At 40.7% G+C, this 15,142-nt stretch overlaps 1 protein-coding gene across 3 annotated transcripts in view; it reads left to right on the forward strand.

Moving 5' to 3' along the window:
- The window catches only part of KIAA1549L (KIAA1549 like), a 137,224-nt gene that overhangs the window by 112,077 nt on the left and 10,005 nt on the right, over nucleotides 1–15,142 (forward strand). For all 3 annotated transcript variants that reach the window (XR_008824436.1, XM_056355000.1, XM_056354998.1), the window contains 4 exons: nucleotides 377–724; nucleotides 7,258–7,355; nucleotides 8,564–8,709; nucleotides 12,128–12,279. Coding sequence is in view for 2 of the 3 variants with exons in the window: in XM_056355000.1 (XP_056210975.1) it covers nucleotides 377–724; nucleotides 7,258–7,355; nucleotides 8,564–8,709; nucleotides 12,128–12,279 (744 nt within the window). In the remaining variant the exon portion in view is untranslated. The remainder of the gene's footprint in view (nucleotides 1–376; nucleotides 725–7,257; nucleotides 7,356–8,563; nucleotides 8,710–12,127; nucleotides 12,280–15,142) is intronic.

Genomic DNA, 15,142 nt, shown 5'->3' on the forward strand with positions numbered 1-15,142 from the left:
TAACAAGTGGTCCCTTGTAAGGGGTCCCTCGTAGTGATGGTACTATTTAGGAAGCCACACTCCTCCTGGCACAGTTGTACTCCCATTGATACCAAGAAAATAATTTAAACATTAATTCTAATTGTTTTTATGTGAATCACTGACGATTTAATTGAGTGTCCCTGCTAGTTTTTGCAGCAAACAATGTAGCATATAAAAGGCTATTGTACTCGCCTGCGTCATATCACTCCTTTGCAATATCTGTCATGTGTCTATATTGTCACAATTCCTGACTTTGTGTATGTTACATCTGTGTTTGAGAATGTTTTGTATGAAGCAGCACAAATACTGTCTTGTAAAGCTTTTTATGTATACGTGCTTTTATTCCATCCAACAGACTGAGCCTGAAATTATAGAAGAAACAAATGTTGACCGTGTCAACGAGCCTCGGAGTTACACCAGGTCCCGTCAGGCTAAAGGCCACTCGGAGACCTCAACTTTAAGTTCTCAGCCCTCCATTGATGAGGTTCGCCAGCAGATGCATATGCTCTTGGAAGAGGCTTTCAGCCTGGCCTCTGCGGGCCACGGAGGACAGAGCAGGCAGGAGGCGTACAGCTCAGCACCGCACTTGCCCTACTCAGAGGTTGTGACCAGTGCTCCTGGTACCATGACCCGACCTAGAGGGGGGGTACAGTGGGTACCCACTTACAGACCAGAAATGTATCAGTACAGTTTACCAAGACCAGTAAGTGAAACTTCTCTTTAGTACACTGTATCGTCATAAAGATATTTCTACTCTGAGACACTTTTTTTTTTTTTTAAGGAGTAGCCCTGTTTCTGTGCTTAAAACCAGATGTGAAGCCATGCCTACAGTAAATATGTATGTGTAGCGGGCTGGATGTATGTATGCTTACCCATACTCATCTCTTGCAGGAAGACTCAGTACCTACTTTAGCAGCAAGGTTGTCTTGTCTAAATTGTGCTTGAAAGAATAGGCTGCACTGAGCTCCAGGCTGTTCAACAGGTCAAGAACCTGTTTGTCTGCCGCCTCCTATTCATGAGTGCATACTGGGAAGCAATCTGGTTTTGTAGAACAGCTATGGAGGCAGCTGGGTATGAAGCACTCAACAGTTCTGCATGAGGCCCGCCATTGAAGAGCATCATCGCAAGAGTGAACCAAGTGTAAAAATCAGTGACCTGAAACGTGGGCTGTTACTGTCAGCCTTGCAGTCACAGCTATAGACCTGGGGCTCCAGAGGGCTTGATTCCACGGGTTTCTTGGTTGACCTTATGTAAGTCACTCTGTCCTCTACTTTCTAGCTTCCAATTGCGGCTTACATGTCTTTACCTCAGAGAAATAATAAATGAATTAAGAACTTAAATCCGTGGGTGGAAATTGTTAATGGAATTCTATAGGTTTGTAGCTAGCAGGCACGGTAGCACTGCATGCACCCTCAGCATGTGAAACTACCCCTGAATTTCCACATACTGTATTGTGAAACTCGACAAAGTATTTTCCTTCTTATATGTCAGATACAAATCTCAACCGGGGAAGATTGCTTCCAGGTGAGAAATAGCCCATGAATATCAGTGTAAAAAGTTGTTCTTTTTAAGGCTTTTGGTTGGAAACAAACATTTCTTTGAAAGAATGCATTTCAAATTGAGTCCCTTACTCTGCTTGGAATAAAAGGGTAATGCAGAAAAATGTTCTCAGTTCAAAATAGTTATTACTATGACTTCCTTCCGTGATAATAAAAAATACATTAAGGGGTGCTGTTTCTGAACTATTCTGAGTGTATCTGAAAGCCAGTGCCACTGCCTGCAGAGGTTCAGGCTGGTGCTATTTAAATCATGCTAAAGGTTATTTCTGGCACTTTGAAATTGGTCCAATGAACTTCATAGACCATATAATTGTATTTTATGGTTAGAATTTGATTACAAGCTTAAGAGACAGCTAATGGGTAGTCAAATTGCTTTGACACCTCAGAGAGTCTTTCTAAAATGAAATTAAAAATCTCATATGGCAACAGGTTTTTTAAAAAATGTAATAGCCAAACATTTTTGGTGAGTGCTTCACTGTTTTCTTTCTAAGACTTATTACTCTTCTAAATCATCTGTGTGTTTAAGACCTAAAGCACTTGCTTATCTTTCTGGCATTTTGAAGGTAGTGTTAAAAAATTCCCTGGAGGTAGTTGATTGGCACAGGTTAGGATAGACACAGGCTGCCAGGCTTTGGATAAGGGCTGTTAATTCATAGTTTTCTGCGTATCAGTTTCACAAATATAAGCTGTACTTTAACCACACAATTTACTGGTTTGTTCTCAAATGGGGATGGAGGACTGGAATTGAAAATATGCAGCTGAGACGTGTGATCTGTGGGTAGGGAAAATGTGGAATTACTGCTCTCAGCACCTTAGCAGCTGTTTGCTTGCCCACGATGCCTTTGCTTGGCAGCTCTGGGGGAGATGCTGTGATGGGGAGTGCTCAGGAGTGGGCTGGCGGACACGTAGAGAAGGTGTCCTGGCTCACTGAGCTGGGGGGTGGGTGAGCAGCCTCCGGCAGCTTTGGGGATGAGAGGTACCTGAGCACTGGGATGTTTGTTCTATGGGGCAGGATGCTACCTCTGCAAACCAAAAATTATTCATTTTTGCCCTTTCTTAAAATTCACTTCTTAGGGGCAATTAAAAGTAAACATTAATAATGCTATTATAATTTGTAATCTGGATTCAAGAGCATTTTGCCTGCTCAGATGCAGATATTATTTGCAGACCCAATGGTAAAGCCACAAGGCAAGTATAAAGGTCTTCGGTTCATCACTCTCTTCTGAGATCTGGCTCTTCGCAGTCCAGTTACATGAGAATAAACTTTTTACAACAACCCACAAACTTTCCAGTAACTTAAGTCCATATTTAGGTTTTATGAAACCTATTGCAAAGGCATTTAATAGGCAGTAGAAGTGCTGCATAAGCACTGTACAGACATGCTCTACCTTTATAAAGCACAAATGGTAAACTGACTGAGGCAAGACGGCAAAAAATATGCATGCAAATCTCCATCTCAGGGTTCGTCTCTGTTGCGAAGTATTTGTGCCATATCCTTTCAGGGGTATCAGAACCACTCTTCAGGTCGATGTTACTTCAGGTCTCCTCCAAGTTGTGGACCTTTGATTTTTTTTGCAGTCAACTTCTTGGCTAGTCCCACTGTCAAACAGTTGTTTATCTCTTCAGAGCATGCATGCATCTTCTTTTTCCTATTCCTTTTTCTTTTCCCTTCTGAGGCCTTCTGTGTTGTTTTGTTGTTTGGGGTTTTTTGTTTTTTTGTTTGGTTTTTTTTTTTTCAAGCTAACATTAATACCTAAATTATCTGTAGCTCTTGTGAGGGAATGCCTGTTTGCCAAACTGCCCAGGGGTGACCTGTGATAACAGAATTCCTTCATACGGGGCTCGTGCCTTCTGCTGGCAGAGAAAAGCTAGTAAAATGCAAGCTCTTAGTGTTGTTCTGGAGCCTCCAGAAATGGGATGAGCAACACTTGGCTGGGTCCTCGTCATCCAGCTGGTATGCTGCGACCGAAGGATGGAGTTATAGCTCGGGTGTATAACACAAGCCTAACTGCTGGAGTTGTGCTGTGGCAGATCATGTTAGTGTTTTGGAAATTCACACAGCTGAGTTGAGCAGAGGGCTATGGCCAGGGGAAAAAAAACCTCTTTGTTACAAGGCTGGATCAGTTCCCATCTCTCCTTAGTGCTCTGGAAAAAGGAGTTAGAGTGACAGAGCTCTGTGTCCCAAGGTGAGACCTAGCACAGTCCAGCAGGCACTGATGGACATGCTTGCAGGCTGAGTCACTGGTAACATATCCTCAGCTTCTCTTCACTTCCTTTCATTTAACAGAGGTAAAGCAAGAGTATTTTACTAAAGTTCAGCCACTTCCGGTAACAGTTACTAAACTACAGTACAAAACAGGTCAGCTAGCAAAGCAAACCCAAATCTAGCTGAAATGGATATGTGCATTATTCCTGGTTTGCCATTTAATAATCAGTTAAATGATTCAATGAGTATGCAGAGACACAACCCTTTAAATTCCTATGGTGAGACATAAGGAGATGGATATTTCTGTAATCAGAAGGCAACATTGAAGAATTTCACCCAAGACAAATATGTAAGTTAGAAGTGATAAAAATATTTTAATACTGCAACCGGGAAATGTAGCCTTAAAGTGAAATGTAAAGTTTTTCCTTAAGACTTTAGTCTAAGCGTGTGCTGATTTAACTTTTCTTTCCTGCATCCCAACAGGCGGTACCTTAGACTTTTGTGGGTTGTAGAAGACACTGGTGCAGGTGTCTGCTGGTGGCTGGACCTTACCTTCCAGAGGGTTGGGTTGTATGTCTCCTGGGCCCAAAGGCTGACGTTTCTCTGCTATACTGCACCTATTGCTTTTTCAAATTTTTCACTGGTTTGCTTTTGAAATGGTCAGTGTTTGAGTCATAACAGGTACCTTCACTGGCATTTCTTCCTGAAAGGGTGGCATGGGGTCTGCCGTCTGGGACCTGTGCAGTCTGTCCTGAATCTCAAGTTTGATTACATCTGCCAATGACTGTTACAGCCTTTGTATTATATGAGTCCTCACATTTTAACAAAATAGAGTTTGGAATACATGCAGAATGTTTCTCTTTTTTAGGTTGTTTTGGGTTTTGGTCGAGTTTTTTTGGTGAGCAACAAAAGTGCTGCAACTTTTTTTTTTTAAAGGATAAACTCATTTTGAAGAATAAAATTAGGCAAATTTGCTGTGAAATCAGCTGGTTTGGGTTTTTTCTGATTTGATTTAAAACAGTATGAATTGCGCTGAAGTGACTTTGTTTCTACAATCATGCCGGTTGGCCTAGAACCTAAGGGCTCATCTGCATCTGTAACAGGCCTCTATAGTAAAACCTCCGTTTAATTTAGCCTCTGAACATTTTTTTCCCATTTGTGTTGCATGCATGACAACACTAATGCTCCAACCCATTGGAGAAATTCTAGAAATTTGGAGAAATTTTATTGGAATTCCCCTTCGTAACTGTTTTGGTGTCTCTGGAAGCTCAGCACAAAGAGGACTGGCTGTTCCTCACCATGGTGTAACATATCTTTTAACAGAATTTTTCACCTTAAGAGGATTCCCTCTGCCCAGTCATTAGCAATATATTGCCACTCACTGAAAATTGTTCCTCTTCTACATAAGCAGCAAAATAAGTGCTTCGATTTTCTATTTTACGTTTTAAGTCGCAGCATGTTTGTGAGCTGTTCTTTGTGATCCCTTAAAATGCCTCCTTTGATGTCCACGTTCCATAGCATATCCACTAACGCACAAGAGAAACCTCAACGTACCTCTGTGTCTCCGTCTGACCTGTCAAACAGTATCTGGAGTCACCAACCACACTGAAACATCGGCTCATGTGCTGTTCCTTTAAAATGGGGGGGAAGAATTTCATACTGGGTACAAACACATGCTGATAGCAAGATGTGGGGTGAAAGGCTTGTGGAGCCAGAAGGAAGCGTTCAGGTCAGCTTGCGAGAGCACTGCCAGCTTTTCAGATGCAGAAGAGGCATTGCAGACCATTTCAAGTCCACTGCTATTAGGAGAAATCTATATGAGGCTTTCTTTGGTGCAAATAGCATTTGTTTTTTCTATACGGTTATTTCATTAAAAATCGGTATTTCCAGCCCCTGGCTAGGAAACGTGATATTGCTTTTTAAGATTTTTTTTTTCCCAACTAAATATAGGAATACTTTAAATACCATTGTAGAATGGTGAAAGTAAATATTAGGAGACTTTGTAGGTGGCATGAAAGGAAAAATTATTTTCATAGATGTGCCTTTGAGGGACTCTGCCCTGCTTTAAAAGGGAAAGGGGTGGCAGTGAGGGATGGGAGAAAGATGCTTGGTCTGGAATTGCTTTTCCCTTAGAGTCACTGACATCAAAAGGCAGTATTTGATAAGTTGCCCTTCCTCTGTGTTAACCTGGTTTTGCATCTGTTTGAGAAAGAAGGTATTGGAACACTGTCTAAATGTGTAATTTTTAAATATGATTACGGAAGATGGTGGTTTTTGATATTTAGTGTGGGATTTATATTGCCAAATTCAAACCTAAATGTAGGTGTTAAGCCAGAGCTAATCATGTAAATCCTGTAGGCCCTTTCTACAGGCAGATCGAGCGTGACTCATCCCCTGGTAATGCATTTTTAGCTTTCTCTGCTGTTTGTGGAGGGAGCTTCTCTGGCTAAATCAGGGAACTCTTGTTTAGAGGCCAAAGACCCACGATTGGACTCTAGTTTTTGTCAAAATGCCTACGTCTTGATACTGGACAGCCCTCCATGATTTGTTATTTGCTATTGCTTTGATCTCATCTTTAATCCTGTGCATTGCTCTGAAGCTTTGTCAATAAAAGTCTAATTAAAAAAAAAAAAGCAAACCCACAATGTGGTGAAGAAAAGTGTCAATGAAGTGCTAGAGAAATATCAGCCCTCTGTATTTAAGTATATTTAGCAAAATTTATGACCCCTGATCTGTAGTAGTACAAAGAATTTACAAGAGAAATTTTGTCCTACATGTCATTTCTCGGACACCGTGGGTTTCATGCACACAATTACTCACCCTTCACATGTATTAGTGATGAAATCCAGGATTAATATGAGCAAGATACTTAATTTAGATGTGACTTAGTGGGTTAGTCCTGTGTTCCTCTGAATTACTCTGCTTTTTCAGAACTGTTTGGGACCTTTGTTGTTGCTTTAGAAAGGTACGGAGCTTGGGGTTTTTGTGAAGAATGTTCTTGTCACCTCTTCAGGGCTGAAAGGAAGAGGTTGAAATACGCATTGCTCACATCACAGGCAGCTTCACTTCACTAGGTGCTGCTCTGAGGATCTTTTCTGAATCTTTAAAATACCTTGTTTCTGGAGGAAGTGAAAATACTGAGATCTTTTTCCTGTGGGTCCAAAGCAGCTGTTCACATAATCATAATAGATCTGCTTTGCCAGCAAGGTTACAAATGACACAGATGGTGTTTAATACGTTTTATTTTAATTAGACTTCGTCTTTGCTCTGAACTAATTTGTTCATGTTTTCGTCCACACCCTAAAACCCCCCAAGCACTGTAAATTCTCAAATAAAATGCAGTTACTGTTGAGGCCGCAAAAAGTTACTTCCTGTGGGCTGGTGCGTGAAGCAGGTATTGAATTTCTGACTTTCTTTTATTTTTTAACTGGGACCTAATGGTGTTTCAGAAAATATTTTTCTACTTTACAGGCTTACAGATTTTCTCAGCTTCCTGAGATGGTAATGGGTTCTCCTCCTCCTCCTGTCCCTCCCAGAACAGGTCCTGTGGCTGTTGCCTCTCTCAGGAGGTATTTATCTGTTGTTTTATTTCAGGGATGATCTCTCAAACCCACTGTTGTAATAAGAACTATAATAAGAACCCTGAAGGGGCGCTTACAAGCCGCTTGTAAAGACACATTCGTGAAATTAGAAACACATTTGGATTTATTTCATTGTAACACTAAAAGGAAAGGAATCACAGTGAATTTTCTCTTCTATTAGCTAATCAGTTTCAATAAAATCAGGAAATCCAGGCTCAGATTTCTTTTAAAACACACTTTGCCTCAATGCACGTAATGGTGTATTGTATGGCAGGTGCGTGGTAGACAATTCACGCTGTCATTCTCCCTGGTAAGGGCTTGCAGCAGGATATTTATGAATTATAAGCTGTTTCTCAGTAGCCCGGCCCTGAGGATTTCTGCCCAGCTTTCAGGTATCTCATAGCTGCATTTCTGAAGCCAGATGCATGCAGAAGCCCGATTGCCTTAGCTCAGTGCATACATTTTGCCTCTTCCTCACAGGAAGGCACTGTATAAAAAATGCATTGCAAGGAATTCTTACACTTCTGTGGTGGGCGAACTCGTTTGGTTTTCAGTGCTGTGCTGGTGGGTACTGCTGGTGCCAGCCGCCATCCGAGGCACCGCAGGCCTGCTGGGAGTCACTGTGGAGCACTGGGAACTTTTCCAAGTGGCTGCTAATGATACCGTAACTGTGTCCAAACACTCAAGATATAGACATGTCTGTTGTCATATTCTTGTTCATCCATTAAGTTTTAGCTCTAAAGCAACTAGGACACACCATTTCAAAAGATGTTAGTACTTTCCAAGTGCAGTTAATGTTATTTAGTATAGTAGTCTCCTACTATAAGATACTATGTCATATATACTGTAGTAATATGGTATTTGTATATAGCCTTGTGCTGATGAATGATTGAAAAGCTCTAGTTTTTGTGTTGCATGTCACAGGTGTTTGTTTGAAGCAGCAACTGAAGGCTCTGTGCAATGGTAATAAAATGCTTTGGCAAAGCAGCGACTAGGCTGAAGAAGTTGTCCTCAGACTTCTCCAGACTTACTGTTCTCCATTTGTTATCCAAGCTACTGTCATGCTGGAGCAAGATCAGACAGTTCGTACCTAGCTGGCTTGTCATACTGTAGCTAATAGGCACGTATGTGGCTATGAATCTGATCTGTCAGTTGGAATGACAAAAGTTTCTACTTTTTTCTTTCTTAATGCACAGGTCTACATCGGATATTGGCAGCAAAGTGAGAATACCTGAGTCCAGTGGGGCAGATCAGGTCCAGCATCATGATCAGACATCTTTTGCAGCAGGTTCGAGAGCTCCGATGTCTGTTGGTCCACTTGATCAATCAGCTTTTCACTCAGGTGAAAAAATAATGCAGACCCAACTTGCAATGTAAATGAATGTATGGGATACAGTAAACACAGATGATTATTTGGAGAAAGGCTGTATTAGGTGGAATTTTTTTCTGGTGCAACAGCAGGAGACCTACAAAGGATTTCCCCTTTCTAAATGCACATTAGCTACATTGTAAAATACCACTTATCCTGCAGGAGCACCAGGAAATGGTCATTTCTTAAGGTAAGATCCACCAGTAATGTACCAGATGTTCAGGTGTGGCATTCTGCTGGCTCACTGATCAGGACTCTGAATTATTAAAGCCCAGTATCACAGAATCCAATGGATCTTGGCTTTCTGAGAAGTAATAGCTATCTGCATTGTATTCATCATCTTGTGCTGAGAATAATAATGTGGATATGCAAATCTGTTGTCAGTTAATTAAATATAGTAGGTCTGAAAGAGCCATTCTACTTTTACTAATTGTCATACTTTGCAAATGGTGCATGTGAATCTGAAAAGAGCAGATGCTTACCCTTCCATCTTAATGAATTTGAAGCTATAAAATATGCCTGCTACCAAGAAGTCTCTCTTCATGTCTGCAGTACTGTGTTCTGTGGGATACACTTGGTTAATCATTTTCAGTGATTTTGCTGTCTGTTAATAACAGGTATGTTGTGCTACCACTGATGAGTGGCTGCATTTCCAAAACCACAAAGTGACCTTTGTGTACATTGTGGAGTTTGCCAGAATAATTGTGGGGCTAGTTGCAAGAAACTTCCATATATGATGGATGCTCCAAAAGGCTGTAATACAGGGGAAGACAAGGAGACTTGTGAGAAACCTGCAACAATAATACAAGGATTTCTAATGTTCTGATAATGAAAATAAATTTGTCTTGCCTCAATCCATGAAAAAACGTTGCTGAAGGTGCTGATTTGGCATGAAACAGCCTAATGTTACTCTCATGCAGCCCATCAACATCAGCTGTAAGATAATGATGTTGTGGTAAGAATTTGGAATAAGATATTGCATCAGCTGAGTGTTCATTTTGAAGAGTAGCTGATTTTGCCATAGTTTGATTAAGAGAGTGTTTTGGTGTAGAAGCCCATGTGTCATCTACAGGAGCAGCACTTTCTTCTCTGAACATGTCTGAAGAATACTTATTTCCAGTCTTGCAAACTCATTTAAAATAGCAATCCTTGTGCTGGTTATGACCTGGGGAAAACAAGGATTTCCCACCCCTCTTCCGTTAGCTCACCTTCTTCCAAACCGAGGGGCTGGAGGAATTGGGGTAGAGGTCCTGTGAGACACCCTGCAGCTACCTGCTGTGCAGGCGTATGTTGTAGATCCCACCGGTCTGTAGCAATTCCATGGTGACTGCTTCTCTGAGGGTCAAGCGACTCCAGCGTTCTGCCTGACCGAGGTGAAAAGGCACTACAACCCAATGCTAAAATGAAAGCTAGGACTTAGTCCCTAACAACAGAAAACCCTGTATAAATGGAAAGCATAACAGAAGTTTTTAGTCTGTATTTTGGATGACAGTATTCTTCGTTGTTTCTTCCAATTTTTTTCCGATATTTTTTTTTTTTCCTGAGATAGTGTTAAAACTGATTATATGTTTCTGCTCCGGAGACAATTGTGCTACAACATATATTTTTCACCTCTTTACATACCTGGTAGCTTCTGGCTGACTGCATGGGGGTCACTGAGAACCTATAAATCTCTGGTTTTGTGGAGGCTGCTTTGAGGATGGGTGTCACCGTTTGAGTCTCTGTGTGTGTGTGTGCCTGTGCAGTGTCCCCGGCACCTATCAGAGCAGGCAGCATAACCACCTGGCAGAGTGTTCAGGAGTGAGGATGTAGCAGGGCTGTAAATGACATTCTGGGGGGCAGGTATCTGAAGCACCAGTAAGTGATACTAATTCTGTCAGTTATGCTCTGTATGAATTTTAGTGGAATGCCTGTGTCTTCTGGTTTTGTCAGCACCTCTTACACAGTGGTATCATATCTACTGGGAACAAGTCCTGGCAATATTCAAATCGTGTGCAGTTGGAAGGGAGAGGAATAGTATTTTCTCTGCATTGACTCTAGTAGAGTGTCAGTGCCTATCTATGCAACATTACTGTACTTCCACTCCTCAGTGAAAATGCTCCAGTTGTACTTTGTTGGGTTCTCATGGGGTTTACTGGCTCTGCTGCTTTCACATATATGACGTTATTTTTGCTATATTCTGTGAATCTGAAAAGATACAGATCCATGTATTATGACTAAAAACTCTAATCATACCATCCACATGCTTTGTTTACTAACTGATAAAAGTGATACAGAGCTTTACCACCCAGGATTTAGGAATGAGGATTTTATGACCTTAGTGTAGCAGTGCTACAGTGCTGGTGTCTGTCTTCACATGTAAATAGACACTAGAGGAAGTCTTACTGGACAAGCCAGTTGTTTGTGTTTTACTCTAAACTTGGCAAATACATGGAGTTATGATAGCATCTCTCAAGGGAAAGAGTGAGAGCACACAGTGAGATGCTAGTCTTCCAGACAGCCTATTTATATCTTGTGGATAATCTCAGTAACTGCAGCATGAACCACATTGTTCTCTGCATCTCTGCCAGCTGCAGGGATAAACTCTACCTCAAAGCAGGCGTTACCTTATCCAGAGATTTGGCTGAACCTCATACTAGGAAGGCTGGTTTCTCCCACCCAATGTGGAGTATGATAGTGGTATTTTAGTAGAAGGCTTCCTGGACATCCCTATGCATACCTATTGATGAAAACATGATAAAACAGATTTGGTGTTGACAAGTTTCTTTGGAAATATTTATTTAAGTTTTAGTGGCATCACTCATTGCAGTCATAGACCATTCCTGGGAAAGGAATTGAGCAGGTAGAGCTTTGGTATTTTTTTACAGAAGCATTGAAGTTTTATGACGGGTTTATTGAGATTACAGCCTTTTAAATGTATCACTCATGCATTTTTGTAGGTTTTGTGCCTAGAGATGTTAAGACAGACTGTGTAAACTGTGAAAAGAAAGCTGATTTACTCTGAAACCCATGGTAACATCAGCTAAAAAATGAGTACAAGGAAGAAAACATAAGAGGAAAAAAGCCTTTTTTTCTAAAGATTCAAAGTTTTGATGACGATCAGTTGCTACAAGGACCAAGTCCTAAGGACTAAAGTACTCATATCTTTATCTGAAGGCTGTGCATGATTATACAGACAACTGCAGATCTTACCTTCTCCAGTATTTCCTAGCGTTATAGACAACTTCTCGTCTGATGGTGGGAGCCTTACATCTAACCAATGGTCATCACATTCTCACAAAAAAACCGCAAGAAAAAAACCACCACAGATTCCATTTACTTCATAAGCACTATCTTCTAATTTATAATGAAAATGTCAGCTATTAATTATATCTACTCTCTTTCTTAATAGGAAATACCGTACCAGCAGTGTTTGCCATACCAGCAGCAAACCGACCTGGCTTCACAGGCTATTTTATCCCAACACCACCCACAGCATACAGGAACCAAGCCTGGATGCCCTATGCTGGAGAGAATGAATTGCCAGGGCAGTGGGCAGACTCAGTAAGCATCCTTGCTTTTCTACCTACCTGTATTTTCTGATTTGCACAGGAGGGGTTTTAAGCAATGCTAAGTGATCAGCAAAGAACCTGAACAGCATAATTTTCTGTTAAATGGGACCAGTCTCCAGTAGTGAAAAGCTTTAAGAGAGGGCACAGATAATTTAGCTGTCCATCCCATAAACTATAAGCAAAATCTTTACTGAGTTAAATCATTCACTAGGTTAGGGGCTGGCACCCATGTAAAGTTAGTGGGTTAGGTACCAATTTTTGTTCCCAAGACAGAGGTTAAATATTTGGATAGGGGTATGGCGGGAGTAGGTGATGCTGCCTCTCAAGGCACTTCTGTGCTGTTTGGAAGCTGGGAACTATCTTTCCTTCCTGGAGGCTTCTCTCAAGACAGCCTGGGTCCCAGATCCTGGCTCCCAGCACTGCTGCATCAAGTCCCTCCTGCAGGCTGGAGTAACAGATTATAAATTAAATAATTAATTTCAAAATCCTAGTCTGGGGCAGCTGTAATTTTTTGCCCAAAGTATACCTACATTTCAAAGAAATAAAGTTGAAATATCCTAAAATGAATTGCAGTAGTTCATAATGTTCAAAACAATTTCTAAACTGTAGAGCTTTTTTTTTTTTTTTTTCCACTAGGAAGTCTGCTGCTTGAGCTCACAGCTGGTATTTATGCAGAACCAATTCAGCTAAAAACTAGGAGGTAGATTCTGTTTCCTTGTGCACATCATCAACGGAACATTTTAGTGAATTGCATTTGAGTCTAAGTTGGCTTTGAGCAGCTAAGAGACACCACCATCACATAAATGTTCCTGGGGGCAGCTATTTGTTGCCAGATCTTTATTACTGCTCCTGATGCCTCTGAGGGAAAGAATTCAGTTCGACTGTCAGATGCAAGTCTGAATTTGTAGGCTGAACTGTCAAGAAAAAAGACGTTCATCTGTAAGCTGAGTACATCTGTTGATGTGCCCCTGACACCTGGAGGCTTGTGATGCTGTTGTACAGATTCCTTTCCCAGAGCTGCCATTTAAAGCATTGAAAACTTTTTCTTTTTCCTTTTTTTTCTCCCCCTTTTTTCTTTGTTTTCTTTGGGTTTGGATTTTTTTATTGTTTGTTTTTAACCCTACCGACATTTTAAATCCAGGAGGCTTCTTGTATCTGAACAATCATTTAAAACTTCTTTAGGAAGACAAAAAACACCCCACAAAACAAATCAGGAGAATTTACTTGTGTTCCACTTTTTTTTCCCCTTTTGTATCCCTGTTCTTTGGCTGCAGTCCCATGAAAAAAAGTGTCAGATATCACTTGTCAGAAGTGGAGACTGAAAAGAAACTGGACAGACTGGAAAGCAGGTCTCCAGCCCCCTGTTCCTTTCTCTGGAAGGAGCAGAGTGTAACCCTGTTGTAGGTTTCCCAGTCTTCAGGGAAGGAGGTAGGAAGAGCAATTAGTGCTGGTGGACCCTACACAGAGGAATGTAGAGGGATGTGAGAAACTGTCTGAAAAACAACTGGCAATCTAGAATTCAAAGAAAACAAATGTTTCTTTTAACTTCACTTACCCATTGTGGAGCTTTATCAACTTCTTGTACTCAGATTTTAAGCCCTCCTGTGAGTTTGCAGGAGAAGAGAAGAAAAATGTAAAAACAAACCACTGCAGTTTCTACAATGAATTTGCACCTCCCAAACGCTGCCAAAAATTGTCTTTATTTGAAAATCATTTCTAGAGGAACTACTAATAGTGTTAGCAACATAATACAGTCAGAAAGCCTGAATAAAACTGCAAAAAATAAAGATCTAAAATAATAATCAGGGTTTGAGTTTCTGGCTGCTTTTTTGGTTTCTGAGCCTCTAGACTATAACTTGACCATGCTTCCAAGATTTTCTTGATGATTAGTAAGAAGAGAGGCTTAATATCTATAAGGCGAAAATTGAATTGTTTGTTTTTCATGCATTTCTGCTAGCTGTGAAGAAGGGAACAGAAGAAACAGGAGATTTGACAACAGAGAATGATCTTATGAGCTAAATTTACTGTAGTGTGTTATTTTCTCAGTTAAATGGTAAGTGTTAAAGCACTAAGTTTTGTAGGGGAAAACAACTGTTTCTGACAAAGCACTTATTTTCCAAACTGGTAGATGCTGCTTAGTGAAAGTAGTAACCTGGTGGCCTCTAGTGGCATGCTCAAGTGTTGTACCACTAAAATTGTCTTGAATAATCTATTGTGAACTAAACAGAGGTGACTGCATTTAGTGATCACTTTCATATCATGACTGCTTCCTAGGTTTGTCTCATCACACCGTACTGAACGTGTTTGACATTCTCTCCATTACTTGATGGATATCTGAGATCATATAGAGCACGCATAAATCCTAGTGATCAGGTTTTAATAGGTTCTTAGATGCCTGAAGTGGCAAGATTTTTCAGAGCACCCAAGGGGTTGTTAAACTCTCACAGGGCCAGATTCAAAATGGAATTTAAGCAAAATTCCAAAGCTGTCATTCTGAAGTCCATGCTGAGGTCCCATGTTCCGTGGAAGGTATATAAAACTGGTAGATGTTTCACATCTTGCCATTTCAGTCTGCTTGCAGAAATCTAAAATTCTGAAATTCTGCTTCTAACATACCCACCAAAGCCTTATCCCTGGTGGGTGAAGCACCTAACACCTCAGCCTGACTGAAATAAAAAAATTAGCCGAGACACCTGCCTGTTGCCTTATATAAGACCTTAATGTATTTGGAAAGTCAAAAACGTTTTTCCCATTTTAAGCAAAAAGAATTACAAAGTTTTAAGTGATTAAATATTGTGGAAACACATCAGCTGGCTTATAAGTGTAGTATTCTGAGTATAGTGTAGCTAAGTGTA

The sequence above is a fragment of the Falco biarmicus genome, chromosome 10, assembly GCF_023638135.1.
Source record: "Falco biarmicus isolate bFalBia1 chromosome 10, bFalBia1.pri, whole genome shotgun sequence".
Classification (NCBI taxonomy): Eukaryota; Metazoa; Chordata; class Aves; order Falconiformes; family Falconidae; genus Falco; species Falco biarmicus.